Here is a 14,726-nt window from a genome sequence, read left to right on the forward strand (position 1 = left end):
GCGGCGGCGCCGCGAGCTGCAGGCGGAGCGGGCCGGGCGCCGAGGGCGCACCTGGCGGCCGCGCGGCCGGGCCGGGCCGCGGGAGCAGGCGGAGGCGGAGGCGGCGGGGGCCGGAGGATGTCGCAGCCGCCGCTGCTCCCCGCCTCGGCGGAGACTCGGAAGTTCACCCGGGCGCTGAGTAAGCCGGGCACGGCGGCCGAGCTGCGGCAGAGCGTGTCTGAGGTGGTGCGCGGCTCGGTGCTCCTGGTGAGTGCGGGACGACCGCGGGCCGGGGGAGGGAGGAGGGGGCGCAGGCAGCTGCGGGCCCGGGCCGGGCGCCTCTTAGTCGGCAGGGCTGAGGCGGAGCGGCAGACCGTGCTGGGTCCGCGGAATCTAGAGGTGGGGCCGGCGGGAGGGGGCTGGACGGGGAAGAAGAGAAGGTCTTGGAGGGGTTGCAACTCCCAGACCCTTCCCGGCCACCCAAGATTCTGTCCCCATAGCTGCCCCCTTCCTCCTGGGAAATTTCCGCGGAGTGACGTGGCCCTCTCACTCTTTTCACCCCGCTTTCTCCCAATTTACCTGCTTTCTGTCAACTGGGAAATTACACTGTCCCCCATCCCCCGCATCTCTCCCCCAGCCTCTCTCTCCTCCCGTGTTTTGGAGGGGCACAGGGGAATTGAGATGGGGCTTCCTCATCCAGTCTGCGCTCAGGGTGGGAGATGCCCCTGCGAACCCTTTGAGTGGGCTGAACTCCAGGAGGGAAGGGCTTCGGCATTCTCTCCTGCGCCCCCGCCCCAAGCTGGTATCCTGAAGTTTGGCAGCCTTTTAGGGAGGCTTGGGGGGCATGAAGGGAACCCTCGCTAATTTAGCATTGGTGCAAATTCCTGTGACGTTTGGGGGTTCGAAGCAAGCAAAGCGAGCAACCCAAAATGAATCTGCACGTGGCGGGACGTCTTTAGAGACTAGGCCTCTGAGTGTGTGAGGAAGATGAAGTTTTCTATTAAGTTTTTCACAGCCAGTGCTGGTTCTGCTGTATTTGGAAACGCGCTGCAACCCGGTTCACCTGGATGGTGCGGGAGTGGAGCGACGTTTGAGCAGGAGCGAGCTCTGCCAGGCAGCTGGGAACTTTTAGCAGCCCCTTGCGTTGCCGCCGGCATTTGTTTTCTTGAAACGGGTTTGTTTGTGGGTGGGTGTGACTTGTGGTGTTTGTTGGAACAGTGCAAGAAGATGGGCCTTGGAAGTGATTGTCTGGGCTTTGTGGTGTGATGTGTTGGGGAGTGTCGGGGCAGAGTGCCGGGCCCCTTAACACAGGGGCAGATGCATCATTTTGGTGGCACATCGATGCCCTTCCTGGGCAGACACAGAATTGTGTGAATGACGTTTGTGGAGACTGGAGATGAAACTTCGCTGATTCCTATGTCCAATTTGCTCAGTTTGAATTTTCTCTCGATTGCTAGCTCTGCCAACTCTCTCCAGATTCCTCAAACTCCAGTTTGATCCGTAGTAAACAGGGATTTAATTTTCCTATTTTAGGGAAGTCGATTAGGTAAGGAGTAGAGCAGGAGTTGGGAATACACCAGAACCTGGCCATCTCTTCCATAACCAGCTAACTTCTGTATGGCTTCCTGCATCTTCCTGACTTTTGCCAGTGCATGTTAAGGATAAAGTCTGCAACTTCTTTGGCATCTTTTCTGTTCTCACACAGAACTTGGTTCCTTTATCTGGGGCCTGCCGTGGTCGTCAGGGATTGGAGGCAGAACAGGAGTAAATAAAGTGTACTAGTGTGCCATAATTTCCAAGGTGCTGCAGGTACTGGTTTAATAAGCCGTGCTGGTGGAGCCCAGCAGTGCTGGTGCAGACGTGGTCCCTGAATATCCCCTTCCTGTTGGAGGATGGCCTACTAATGGTGACCTAGGAGTGTCCATTCCCACGTGTGACGGGCTGCCAACTGTGTTATGTCATGATACTTTAGTAGTACATCCGTTTTCCCTGGACACCCTTATGCATGAAGAGCCAGATGGCCTGGCTGTTGTCTTAACTCTTAGTCTTGTCTGTCTGTGGTCACTTGTCTGACAAAACCTGTGATGGAACTGATACAAAATGCAGGGAAGCAGGTGGGCTTGCTCTGGCATGTGAGGGCGCCTGGCTGAATGGGAAATAGGAAATGCATTGTGATGGTTCTGAATTGCAGAGGGAAGAATCTGGGAGGGCCTACAGATACTAAAAATTACCCACACACCTCATCCCCCCACCTCCTGCCTGGTACTCTGCCACTGCCTACTTCCTCTTATGGCTCCAGTGTCTGCCAGGGAGCCACAGCAGGTGCACCTGCTGCATAAGTTCTGGCCCAGCTTCATTGTGTGAAGGTCTGAGAGGTGAGGTGAGGTAACCCTGGACTTCTCAGGAGGCAGAGCAGCAACCCATGGTCTGTGAATATGTCCTTAGATGGAAGTAATTACTCTGCTCTGTGTCTGATAACTTGGGTCAGCGCTAATACAATGCTCACAACATAAATGCTCAATAAATATTCTTAACTAGCTGACTAATAAAGCAGTTCTGCAGATGGATTTAAAAAAATTAAACTACGTATGCGTTTAATAACTCTTCCCACGCTTCAAGTATTGATGAGTGGATGGTCATAAGATCAGAAACAATGAAATTAAATAGTTCAGCAGATGATAAAGGCTGCCATTAAAAACAAGCTTTAAAATGTAAACATAACGTGGGCTCACCCATTTTTCATTGTTCAGTAGCTTCATTTTTCATGGGTTCAGGTTCGTGGACCTTTATGAATGATTTTGTATTAATGTGTTTGAAAAGCTTGAAAATAAACATACAAAAAGTAGAGAGAATAGTATAATGAACCTTCATATTTCATCATTCAGATTGAATAATTATCAAAATTTTGCCAAACTTGCTTCATATGTCTCTTCTTCCTATTCTTTCTCATGTGTGATTGTGAGTCCCAGGCCTTATATCATTTCACCTCTATATAACTAGTATACATTACTTAAAAATAGGGTCTATTCTTACATAACTATAACGTCATTATGATAAATTAACAACTTGTTAGTATGCACTTCACATTTCCCAGATTATTTTTAAAAATCTTTGATTGTTAGTTTGTTCTAATCAGGGCCTAAAAAAGCTTTGCAGACCTTGTCAGACATGGTTAGCTCTTTCATGAGCTTTAGAATTCTTTTTTTTTTCTGAGATGGAGTCTCACCTTGTTGTCAGGCTGCAGTGCAGTGGTGCGATCTTGGCTTACCGCAATCTCTGCCTCCCAGATTTGAGTGATTCTTCTGCCTCAGCCTCCCGAGTAGCTGGGATTACAGGTGTGTTCTACCATGCCCGGATAAGTTTTGTATTTTTAGTAGGGACAGGGTTTCATCATGTTGGCTAGGCTGGTCTCAAACTCCTGACCTCGGGTGATCCGCCCGCCTCGGCCTTCCAAAGTGCAGGGATTACAGGAGTGAGCGACCCACCGCGCCCAGCCAGAATTCTTTATAATGGAGAGAACCCTCCATGGGGTCAGGACTTCTGGGTTTTAATCTTAGAGGTTTAGTAGTTCAGAGCATGGGTTGTAAACCTGGTTCCATGCCTCACCAGCTGTACAGTCTTAGGTATATAACTTAACCTTGTTGGGGCTCAGTTTCCTCATCTTTAGATTGGAGATGATAATTATGCTTTCCTTGTATTGTAGTTGGAAGGATTAATTGAGCTATGTGGGTGGGTGAAGCTCTTAGACAGTGGCTGGTGTATATTCTACCAGCTACTTAAGTCCCCTTGGACTGTTGCTTAATGTCTCTGAACATTCCTGCTCTGTTAAATAAGAGACATACTTGGTTTTTTCTAGAGTCCCTTATTCCACCAATGGGCTTCTATTTGAAGCTGTTTTTATTTATTATTTATTCTTTTTTTTTTTTTTTTGAGACAGGGTCTTGCTCTTGTCACCTAGGCTGGAATGCAGTGGCATGATCTTGGCTTACTGCAACCTCCGCCTCCCTGGTTCAAGTGGTTCTCCTGCATAGCTGGGATTACAGGTGCCCGCCACTACACCTGGCTAATTTTTTGTATTTTTGAGTAGAGACGGGGTTTCGCCAATTTGGCCAGGCTGGTTTCGAACTCCTTACCTCAGGTGATCCACCCACCTTGGCCTCCCAAAGTATTGGGATTACAGGGGTGAGCCACTGTGCCTGGCCTTATTTATTATTGTTTTAGAGACAGTCTTTATCTGTCACCCAGGCTGGAGTGTAGCGGCACAATCACGGCTTGCTACAGCCTTTGAATTCCTGGGTACATGCAGTCCTCTCACCTCCGCCTCCAGAGTAACTGGGACTATGGGCATGCACCACCATGCCTGGCTAATGTTTGTATTTTTTGTAGAGATGGGGTTTTGCCCTGTTGCCCAGGCTGGTCTCGAACTGGGCGCAAGCAATTCCAAACTCCTGGGAGTACAGGTGCGAGTCAGCATACCCAGCCCTAAGCTGCTTTTATAAAAGTAGTGGAGGTACTACTAGGAACGTTTTTAACTGTAGGAAAAGTAATTTATGATTTTTGGTAATGAAGGAAGAATCCTCACAGTTTCAGAATTAGCTTTCCATAATTTAGAAAAGTCAGGAAGGTGGCATGTTCAGAACGTATGCAAGCCCAGAAGAAAAGCTAGAAAGAATTCCCTGAGCAGGGTTGAGTTATGATTACTTTTGGAGCTCTGGAAAGGATTTTACCTCAGGTCTTTCAGATGTATTAAAGATGGCATCATAATGGCCTGGATCTAAGAGGATGTATTAATACCACTTAAGGCCTGCAAGTGTCTTTTCTCTGAAAGATTTGTGTGAATATCAGGTCACATCCCTTTGCCTGGGTGTGCTGACTGTCCTGCACTTGGGTAGTAATACATAAGTCTTCTGGCTGCCTGGCTTCCGTACTGATCTTATCTCACTATGTTCAGCTTCAGACTCTTCTTCGATGTCAAGCCCTTGCCAACGATGCCACTCCACACCCCTTTGAGTTCCAACAATGCAAATGAAACCAAGTCAGGTCGTTGCTAAATTTCGCTTGGCTGTTACTGGAGGAGGGCAGACAGGAAGTATGGGGTAGTAATGTCCCTGAGTCCGCCTGAGGCTTCCCGCACTGCCCCGTTTATTCAGCTCAAGATTCCAGTGCTATCGGAGGTAACGTGAGACCCCGGTAATGTTCTTTGAAATTCTCAAGAAAGGTAAAATCTCGTTTTTGGCTATAATTTAAAATCAGATGTCAGTAAGCTGATAACTGGCCAGAGCTTCTCTGCACTGTTTTTCTCCACCCCTCAGTGGAGAAAACAGAAATGTCCCAAAATACAGGAAGCAGGGTGGAGGTGCATATCGGACGAGATAACCAGCAGAAGGCTCCACTCCTTTGCCTTCTAGTCCATTTGACTATCAGTAGTCAGGAGGACATTAGTGAGGCCTTGAGTTTGAACAGGGAGGGAAGGAACTGTGAAATCACTGTCCACATTTACTGAGGGCCGACTCTGGGGCAGGGTTCTCTGCTGGGTGCTAAGAACATGATACCACATCAGAGTAGGCCCTTGCCCATGCAGGGTTTATGATCTAAACAGGTGGACGGGTCAGTCACCTACACTAAGGTGACTAACAGTACTAAGGCGCACTATGGAAAGAGTCAAACGTGTGGTTCAGAGACCACAGGAAGATGAAAGCACAGAACCAGTGTATTCGGGAAAGAATTTATTAAGAGTTAAACTGGACCGGCCAGGCACGGTGGCTCACGCCTGTAATCCCAGCACTTTGGGAAGCTGAGGGGGGGTGGATCACGAGGTCGGGAAATCGAGGCCATCCCGGCTAACACAGTGAAACCCCGTCTCTACTAAAAATACAAAAGGTTAGCCGGCTGTGGTGGCGGGTGTCTGTAGTCCCAGCTACTCAGGAGGCTGAGGCAGGAGAATGGCGTGAACCCAGGAGGCGGGGCTTGCAGTGAGCCGAGGTGGCGCCACTGCACTCCAACCTGGGCGACAGAGCAAGACTCCATCTCAAAAACAAAAAGAATTCACCTGGACCTGGAAGATGCAGAGATAAGGGAGACTTATCCTTTTTTTCTAGGAAAGAATAAGAAATCGAGCAAATGCTTAGTATGCCCAGGTAAGACCAAGAAGGAGCAGAGCAACTTGGGCAAAGAAGAGCAAGTTTTTGGAGCAAGGGAGAGAAGTTTTGAAAATACAGTTGCCAACTTTGGGAACAATTTCATTGATTGGCTGAGAGCACATCCTGAAATAGATTTTTTCATTTGTCTTTTTGAAACCTATTTCAGGAAAGAAGTTCAAACCAGCCATGAACATATGCTTCCTAGAGAGACCTTCCCTAAGTGTAATCCTGAGAGTAAATAGTGTGACTGCTTTCTGTCAGGCAGGCAGGCCCAAGACTGGGATGGGAGGTGTGACATGGAAGGGAAAATCCAGTAGCAGGCCTGTGTGTGTAGGCACTTAGGTATCATGAGAGCAGTAGTCGGATATGGTGAGTTACCCCTCAGTAAATGGTATTACAAATAATAATGTTGGAGCCATACCTTATAGCACATAGAGTGGAGAGGGATATTTATGTATTTATTTATTTATTTGAGATGGAGTCTCACTCTGTCACCCAGGCTGGAGTGCAGCGGTGCAATCTTGGCTCACTGCAACCTCTGCCACCCGGGCTCAAGTGATTCTCCTGCCTCAACCTCCCAGGTAGTTGGAATTACAGGCATGTGCCACCACACCCAGCTTATGTTTGTATTTTTAGTAGAGACGGGGTTTCACCATGTTGGCCAGGCTGGTCTTGAACTCCTGACCTCACGTGATTCACCCACTTCGGCCTCCCAAAGTGCTGGTATTACAGGCATGAGCCACCATGCCCGGCCTGGAGAGGGATTTTTAAAGTATGCAAGTTCAGGAAGAAACCAGCTGGACCTGGGCTTTGGAGGTGAGCCCTGGCTTTGCCACTGTTTGGCTGAGGACTTCGAGCAACGTACATTGCCCGAGCCTTAGTTTGCTCATCTGAGAATTGGGATTGGTAGGTATTATTATCTTAGAGAGTTTTTTAAAAGTAAAGATTAAGTAAGAAAATGCATGTAAAGTAGTTAATAGTGAGTGCTTAGCAAATGCAAGCTCTTATTATGTTACTAAAGGAAAAGATTGATTATCTTGACTGAATATTTCTGGAGCCAGCATTTATTGACCCACCTATGATGCCCTAGAATGCATCTGAGGACTTCACACACAGGTTAAGTCCCCTAAAGGTCACAGGTGTAGGTACGGGGGCTGGGTCTTGAAGCTGAGCACTATAATTTCACACCCAGAACTCCTAGCCACTCTGCCTGTTGCCTCCCCATGTTAACACTAAACGTCTGTCTCTGTAAGTACCATACCGGTGAAAGTCAAACAGTAAGCTTAGAAACAATATTTGCCCTGTAGCTATTTGTCTTTAGAGATCTCTCGGTCACAGTGTTAAGTTAAACCTTTTGCTTGGAGGGCTACCCCATTCTATAACTCCAGGGCCACGCTCACATGGGCATAAGCTGTACTGTACAGCATGGAATGTAGGTTTGATAAGCATGAGATTTTAAAAGTGTACCTGTCATAAAATTGTTTTTCTTTAGCATAAATCTCTCATGTACATTCGTTGACTGACCTATCTATGTTTAGTCTTTAACATGAACCAGAATGCAGAATGTTAACAGTGGTTATCTTTGGATGTGGGATGATGGGAAGTTCACTTTTTTCTTCTGATTTTCTGTCCTCCCCAGATTTCTACAATTGACATGTATTACTTTTATTACTTTGGTCAATATTGACAGGAGAAATGATTTTGAGAATGTACTGTGATAATTGGAGCCCTCAGGGCAAGGCCACTTAATTCTAAGAGATAGTTCTTTTTCTTCCTGTCGTATATTTGAGCTTCTGCAATTTTAAAAAGTTGCTCAGAATTTAGCAAGTGGTGGAGAGAGGGAGGGCTGGGAGTTTCTGAGATGCCGGAGACTATTTGTCAGAGGCTTTTCCCTTGGCTATTCCCTGGCCTGGGGCTTCTTGGCTCTACTGACCCAGCTCTTGTCTTTACTTCTACACTGGCTGTTTGGTCTGCCTCTGCTTCCTCACCGTCCACAGCTCCCTATCCCCGTGACCTGCTCGTGTCCTTAGTGTGGGGCGGCCTCTCAGTGCTCACCCCATACCACCCAGCACCCTCTTCCCTTCTGTGGAACAGGATTCTCCTGCGCCTCCCCCTTCTTCTCTGATGTCTGTTCCTGTGTCTTCTTCACTCTTTTTGCTGCAGTCACCACACAGGGGCGTTCCTAAAGGGTCTCTTCTCCGCCACTGGTTTATAGAATTTAATGTTTTCCTTTTACTACGAAGGGGGGCACCATCTCATTGCAATTTCCACAGTTTTATCTCTAGTTCTGATTCTCCCCCTTCTACCACACGCTGTGCCCCACCCTGCCCTGCCCTAGACCTGCTTTTCTGTTTCCCTGCCTGACTCTTCTTCTTGGCTGTCCTACCAGCTCCGTAAGTTCAGCATCTATGAAACATAAATTGCCACTTTACATCCCAAGTTAGGTTGTCCTTTTTACATTCTTGTTTTAGTGGGGAGTGTCTGTGTTCATCACCAGCTTTGAAACCTGTAACTCCTCCTGTGTCTCTTCTGTTTATCTCCTTTGCCTTCCTCTTTCAAGAACCACTACATTCATTACGTTCTGTCATGAATCAGTCGTTATGGGACCAAGGACTCCCAGGTCTCAGTGGCTTAGAACAGAAAGGTTTATGTCTTCCGCACACTACCTCTCCATTGAGTGTGGGCTGGGAGCCTAATTCCATATTGTCCTGGGACCTCAGTTGATGGGACAGCCCCCATCTTGAATGTGGCAGGTCTGTGTGGCAAAGCAAATCACATGGCAGCACTGAACTCCAGGGGCAGGGAAGTACAATCCTTTCTGTGTATCTGCAAGGAGGACTCACATCTTTGGTGAGCAGCACTGATGCCTGCTGCAACCTGGCATCCCCTTTCCGGTCTCCTTTCTTTCCCGGTTTGTGCAGTAGTAGGGTGTATTAGTCCATTTTTGCACTGCGATAAAGGCATACCTGAGATTGGGTAATTTATAAAGAAAAGAGGTTTAATTGGCTTATGGTTCTGCAGGCTGTACAGGCTTCTGCTTCTGGAGAGGCCTCAGGAAACTTACAATCATGGCAGAAGGCGAAGGGGAAACAGGCACATCTACACATGGCTGGCAAGAAAGAGGGAGAGCACAGGGAGAGGTGCTACACACTTTTAAACAACCGGATCTCATGAGAACTCTATCACGAGAACAGCAAGGGGGAAGTCTGCCCCTCCTCCCACACTGGGGATTTGGCTGGGGACACAGAGCCAAACCATATCATAGGGGATAGGATCCTTCTTACCTGGTTTCTTTGCTACCGTAATTACTCCATCCTTATAGGTTCAGTTCTGAACCCTGAAGACGTTAGTTGCCCTTGGGATACAAACTCTTTCCCTTGGACCATAAGGCTCTCTCCTTACCAGACACCACCCTCCCATTATTCACTGGCTGGGCTGTTAGATCCTCATGTATTCCAGCCTCTCTCATACTTCAGGAAGTAAGAAGCTCTCACTTCTGCCTAGGATAATAATGACTCTTGGCCACCCTTCTCAGTTGCCAGGCCACTCTCTCTGGCCTTTGAAACTGTAGTCATATGTCCTGGCCTATCCACCCAAACTAAAACATGAACTGCCTGTTCCTTTCTTTTGATCACTTATCACAATTTATTTATTTATTTATTTTTGTGCATTTGCTGAATGTCTTTTTCCCTCCCTGTACTTTGGTTCACCATGGTTTGTTTTCCCAGGGCCTGGCACATAGCAGGGGCTCAGTCATATGTTTTGGATGTACGAACAAACCCTGAAAACGCCACATCTGACTCTATATCTTAATTTTATCCTTTTCTTATTTCCTATTACCTCTACTTTCTCTTCCCTGCACCTATTTCTGTTTATTTCATCCCAGTTTTCCTCCTGCTGCCTGATTAATTTTCCTAATGCACAGGCTCTATCATATCATGAGTTTCTCATTGCTACATATGACAAATTTGCTGATATTCTTGCACATCAGAATGTGTATCACTTTGAGGCTGGTTCTGTGTTTGTTTTCGTTTAGGAAAAACTGTTCAGATTGTCAGTAAATCCGTATGATCTTTGCATAGGATTTTAAAGCAGCCACACATCTTGGTACAAAATGTTTAAGATTAATTTCCTTTGTTAGGACCATTTGTTTTCACCAATTCCATAGAGCTCCAGTGTGTAAAAGAAGACACTGATCTAACTCTTGTGTTAAATATTTAGTAACTCATTTGTCTGAAAGAAAGCAAAACAAAACAAAAATACAAGGAATAAAAATCACTGGGAGTGCTGTTCATTCACTGAATAATGAGTTTTGCAAGGAGCACGTGGGTGGTGACATTATATTGTTTACACCTTTATTTTCTGTTGCTTTTTTGACTATCAGTGAATTTATCTTATTTTATACTTTTACTTTCTATTTCTTTCTTGGCTCTTTATTGGTGAACTGGTAGCAAGGAGATGTACTATCTGATCAGAACTTTGAATCTTCGTACCTCTCTTTCTTTGAGGTTGACAGGGATAAATACAATTAAGATAGTGCTTGGGTGTGGTGACATTGGAAGACAGGCTGGGCCAGGGCCTGTGGTAGAGACTTCCCCACTCTATTGAATGTTAATCTGAAAGTGAATCTGAAAGCAGATGGTCATGAACTACCCAGGGTCTCTATTAAGCCCATGAAGTTTATTTTAAAACTCTTAAAATAGATTGAGATTCAAATTGAGATTCATGTAGTCTATTTTTTAAACATTTTGTCTTAACAAAGTAGATGTTCAGTCATACAGATAGGCAAATATTCTAAGGAAAGATGTTTACCATGCTAAGTTAAAAAAATAAAGTTGTAAATAGTGCTGTTGGCCAGGTGCAGTGGCTAACACCTGTAATCCCAGCACTTCGGGAGGCTGAGGTGGGGCAACACTTGAGCCTAGGAGTTTGAGACCAGCCTGGGCAACAAAGTGAGAACGCATCTCTAAAAAAAAAAAGAAGAAGAAGAAAAGAAAAAATTAGCTGGGTGTGGTGGCACACGCCTGTAGTCCCTAGCTACTCAGGAGGCTGAGATGAGAGGATCACTTAAGCCCAGGAAGTCCTGGCTGTGGTGAGCTATGATTGAGTCACTGCACTCTAGCCTGGGTGAAAGCGAGACTGTCTCAAAAAAAAAAAAAAAAAAGCATACTACAGCTGACCTTTGAACAACGTGTGTTTGAACTGCACAGGTCCACTTATATGCAGATTAAAAAAATAAGTGTATAGTAAACAGTTTTGGAGATGTGCACCAATTTGAAAAAACTCGCAGATGAACTACATAGCTGTTGAAGAAATTAAGGAAAAAGTATGTCATTAATACATAAAATAATGTGTAGATACTAGTCTATTTTATCATTTGCTACTGTAAATGACACACAAATCTATTATAAAAAGTTAAAAGTTGTCAAAACTTATGCACACACAGACCATACATGGTGCTATTTACAGTCCAGAGAAATGGATATAAAGATGCAACATTAAATCATAACTACATAAAATTAACTACAGTACATATTGTATTACTGTAATGATTTCATAGCCACCTCCTGTAGCTATTGTGGTGAGTGTTGTGTTGTGAATATCCACTTAAAGCATCATATGACACCAATCATCTCCATGTGAGCAGTTCCTCTTTCCATAAAAGAGAACCCAAAAAGAAGAAGAGGAGGCAAAATTTAATGTAAGTAGAGAGTTTATTTGGGCCAAGCTTGCTGCAACTCAGGAGCAAAGGTTCAAATTGCCCTGAATTTACACTCTGATTAACAGTAGTTACAAGGGATTTTTAAAGGAAAAGAAGAGGCAGTTTCTGAGTTGTCTACCAATAATTCACATGAAAACAACATGAATTATTGACTGGCTATCTTTTGTTCTTTGTATTACACATTCTGGGAACATGAAGATAATGGGGGAGGCAGCTAGTCAGGAACCAAATGACTTTAAACAGTTGCCCTTGGGCACAGAGTGGGGTGACCCGAAGTCCCATACTCGTGTCTCTTCTCTGGGCCTGCATAGTTCACATAGCTCAGACTGCTCCGAGCTATTTTTCTTTTCTCTCTAGTAAATTGCTTATTGCAGTAAAAAGTGATCTCTTGCCTTCTTGTATATCATGTTTAGTGCAATACCATAGACATTGAACAACACCATTGGACCCTTACAAAGTGCCAGCCCTTACAGAGATCCTGGAAGTGCTCCTAGGAAACAGAGAGAAGTCATGACATTACAAGAAATAGTTGAATTACTTGATATATTTTGTAGACTGTGGTCTGCAGCTGCAACTACCTGCCATTTTAAGATAAATTAATCCAGTTTAAGGACCATTGTGAAAAAAGAAAAGGAAATTTGTGAGCTGTTTCTGTAGCTGCATCAGCAGGCATAAAAACCTTGTACTTCTTGCAAAATACCTTTTTATCTTGTAGTGAAAATGCAGCTTTTATGTGGGCACAGAATTGCTCTAGAAAGGAATACTTATAGACTAATGACTTGAGAAAAAGTGAAGTCGTTATATGACAACTTAAAGCAAAAAGAATGTGAAAGATCTGAAGCTGGAGAATCTAATGCCAGCAAAGGATGGCTTGATAATTCTAGAAAGAGTTTTGGCTTTAAAAATATCAAGATAACAGGAGCAGCAGTTCTGCCAACCAAGAGGCAGCATACAAACTCCCAGATGCCGTTAAGAAAATCATTGAGGAGAAAGGATATCTGCCTGAACAGGGTTTTAATACAGATTAAAGTGCTCTATTCTGGAAAAAATGCCACAAAGGACATTTTTTAGTAAGGAAGAAAAGTGAGCACCAGGATTGAAGGCAGGAAGGCTTAGGCCGACTCTACTGTTTTGTGCAAATGCAATCAGGTTTATGATCAGGACTGCCCTTTTCTATAAAGCTGCCAACCCCCAAGCCTTGAAGGGAAAAGATCAATACTAGCTGCCAGTCTTTTCATTGTATAAGAAGACCTGGGCAAGGAGAACCTTTTTTCTGGATTGGTTTTGTTACCAGCCATGGGTTCTTGGGCCCTCAATGCAATAGAAATTGACATGAGGCCTAAAGAAAAGCCTTCATTGGAGCTTATGCCTGAGCATAAGGGAGGCAGAACAAGAGAGAGAATTCCTTGGCCAACTGTCTGAGCCTGTAGGGATTTTTTATTAGGCAAAGTGTGGGAATTGACATCGGGGTAGGATATGCAGCGTGGGCTGGGCAAAGCATGTGGTAGGGGATGCAGGTCAGAATATCTGGTTGGTCAGAATATCTGGTTGCGATGGTTGTCTTGAGTGATGGGCCACCTGGTGGTCTGGCGGATGGCAACAAGGCTTTAAATCAGTTGGTCAGCATTCCTTCCTGAGGTCAGACACTGCAACCTTGGTTCCATATTTTGGACCTCCTATGGCCAATTCCTGGAATTCTTTTTCTTTTTTTGAGACAGGGTCTGTTACCCAGGCTGGAGTGCAGTGGTGTGATTTTGGCTCCCTGAAGCCTTGACCTCCCGGGCTCAAGCAATCAATCCTCCCATCTCAGCCTTGCAGGTAGCTGGGATTATAAGTGTGTGCCATGATGCCTAGCTCAATTTTGTATTTTTTGTAGAGATGGGGTTTTGCCATGTTGCCCAGGCTAGTCTCAAACTCGAGTTCAAGTGATCATCCTATCTTGGTGTCCCAAGTGCTGGGATTACATGTGTGTGCCACCATGCCTGGCCCCTGGAATTCTTTAAGTAAAAGGCATGGTTAAACATTCTGAGACCACAGAAGGACAATTTAGAATGGCTGTTTTCTTTGTATGACTAAAGCCTCAGGCTTAGTGGGTATAGATAGCATCAGCGAGGTAGTGGTATGGGTTTTGTGATCACTGGGGATGCATGAAAGAATGCTCTGGTGGGGGTGAGCTGATGCCAAACCCCATCTTTAGGTTCCCTCAGTTTCATCAGTGCTTTGTCCCTGAAGTCAGGAAGGACCTTGGTAACAAGAGAATGCCTTTTAAAGTTCTTTTGATATTATACAATGCCCCTGGCCACCCAGAACACATGAGTTCAACACCAAAGACATTGAAGTGGTCTACTTGTTCCCAAACACAATGTCCTACTTCACCCTCTAAATCAGGGGCCATAAGGACCTTTAAGGCTTAGTGGACACTGTACTTTATGGAAAGGATCATAGCGCTGTGGAAGACAACCCAAAGAAAACATCATGAAAGTCTGGAAGGAGTGTATCATTGAAGGATACCGTCATTGTTATACAAAAAGCAGTGAAAGCCATCAAGTCTGAAACACATTTCTGCTGGAGAAAACTGTGTCCAGATGTTGTGCATGACTTCACAGGATTTATGACAGAGCCAATCAAGGAAATCATGAAAGAGATTGTGGATATAGCAAAAAAGGTGGGCCTGGGGTGAAGGGTTTCAAGATAAAGATCTTGGAGAAATTCAAGCGCTAATAGACACCACACCAGAGCAACTAACAAAAGAGTGGTGGAGACTGGTGCTTCAGAACTACTGCTCCTTGATGAGGAAGAAGACGTGGAAGAAGAGGCACTGCCAGAAAAGAAGTTGATGTCAGACAGTCTGGCAGAAGCATTCTAATTATTCAAGAGTGCTTTTG

At 45.3% G+C, this 14,726-nt stretch overlaps 1 protein-coding gene across 5 annotated transcripts in view; it reads left to right on the forward strand.

The window, feature by feature from the left end:
* Positions 1-6: 6 nt before the first annotated feature.
* DOCK9 (dedicator of cytokinesis 9) overlaps positions 7-14,726 on the forward strand; it is a 299,398-nt gene continuing 284,678 nt past the window's right edge. For 3 of the 5 annotated variants that reach the window (XM_023218031.2, XM_023218032.2, XM_023218035.2), the window contains exon 1: positions 7-246. In XM_023218031.2, the coding sequence (XP_023073799.1) occupies positions 118-246 (129 nt within the window). In that variant the 5' untranslated portion in view covers positions 7-117. The remainder of the gene's footprint in view (positions 247-14,726) is intronic. The other 2 variants (XM_023218033.3, XM_023218034.3) reach the window with 1 other exon arrangement.

The sequence above is a fragment of the Piliocolobus tephrosceles genome, chromosome X, assembly GCF_002776525.5.
Source record: "Piliocolobus tephrosceles isolate RC106 chromosome X, ASM277652v3, whole genome shotgun sequence".
In the NCBI taxonomy this organism is placed as follows: domain Eukaryota; kingdom Metazoa; phylum Chordata; class Mammalia; order Primates; family Cercopithecidae; genus Piliocolobus; species Piliocolobus tephrosceles.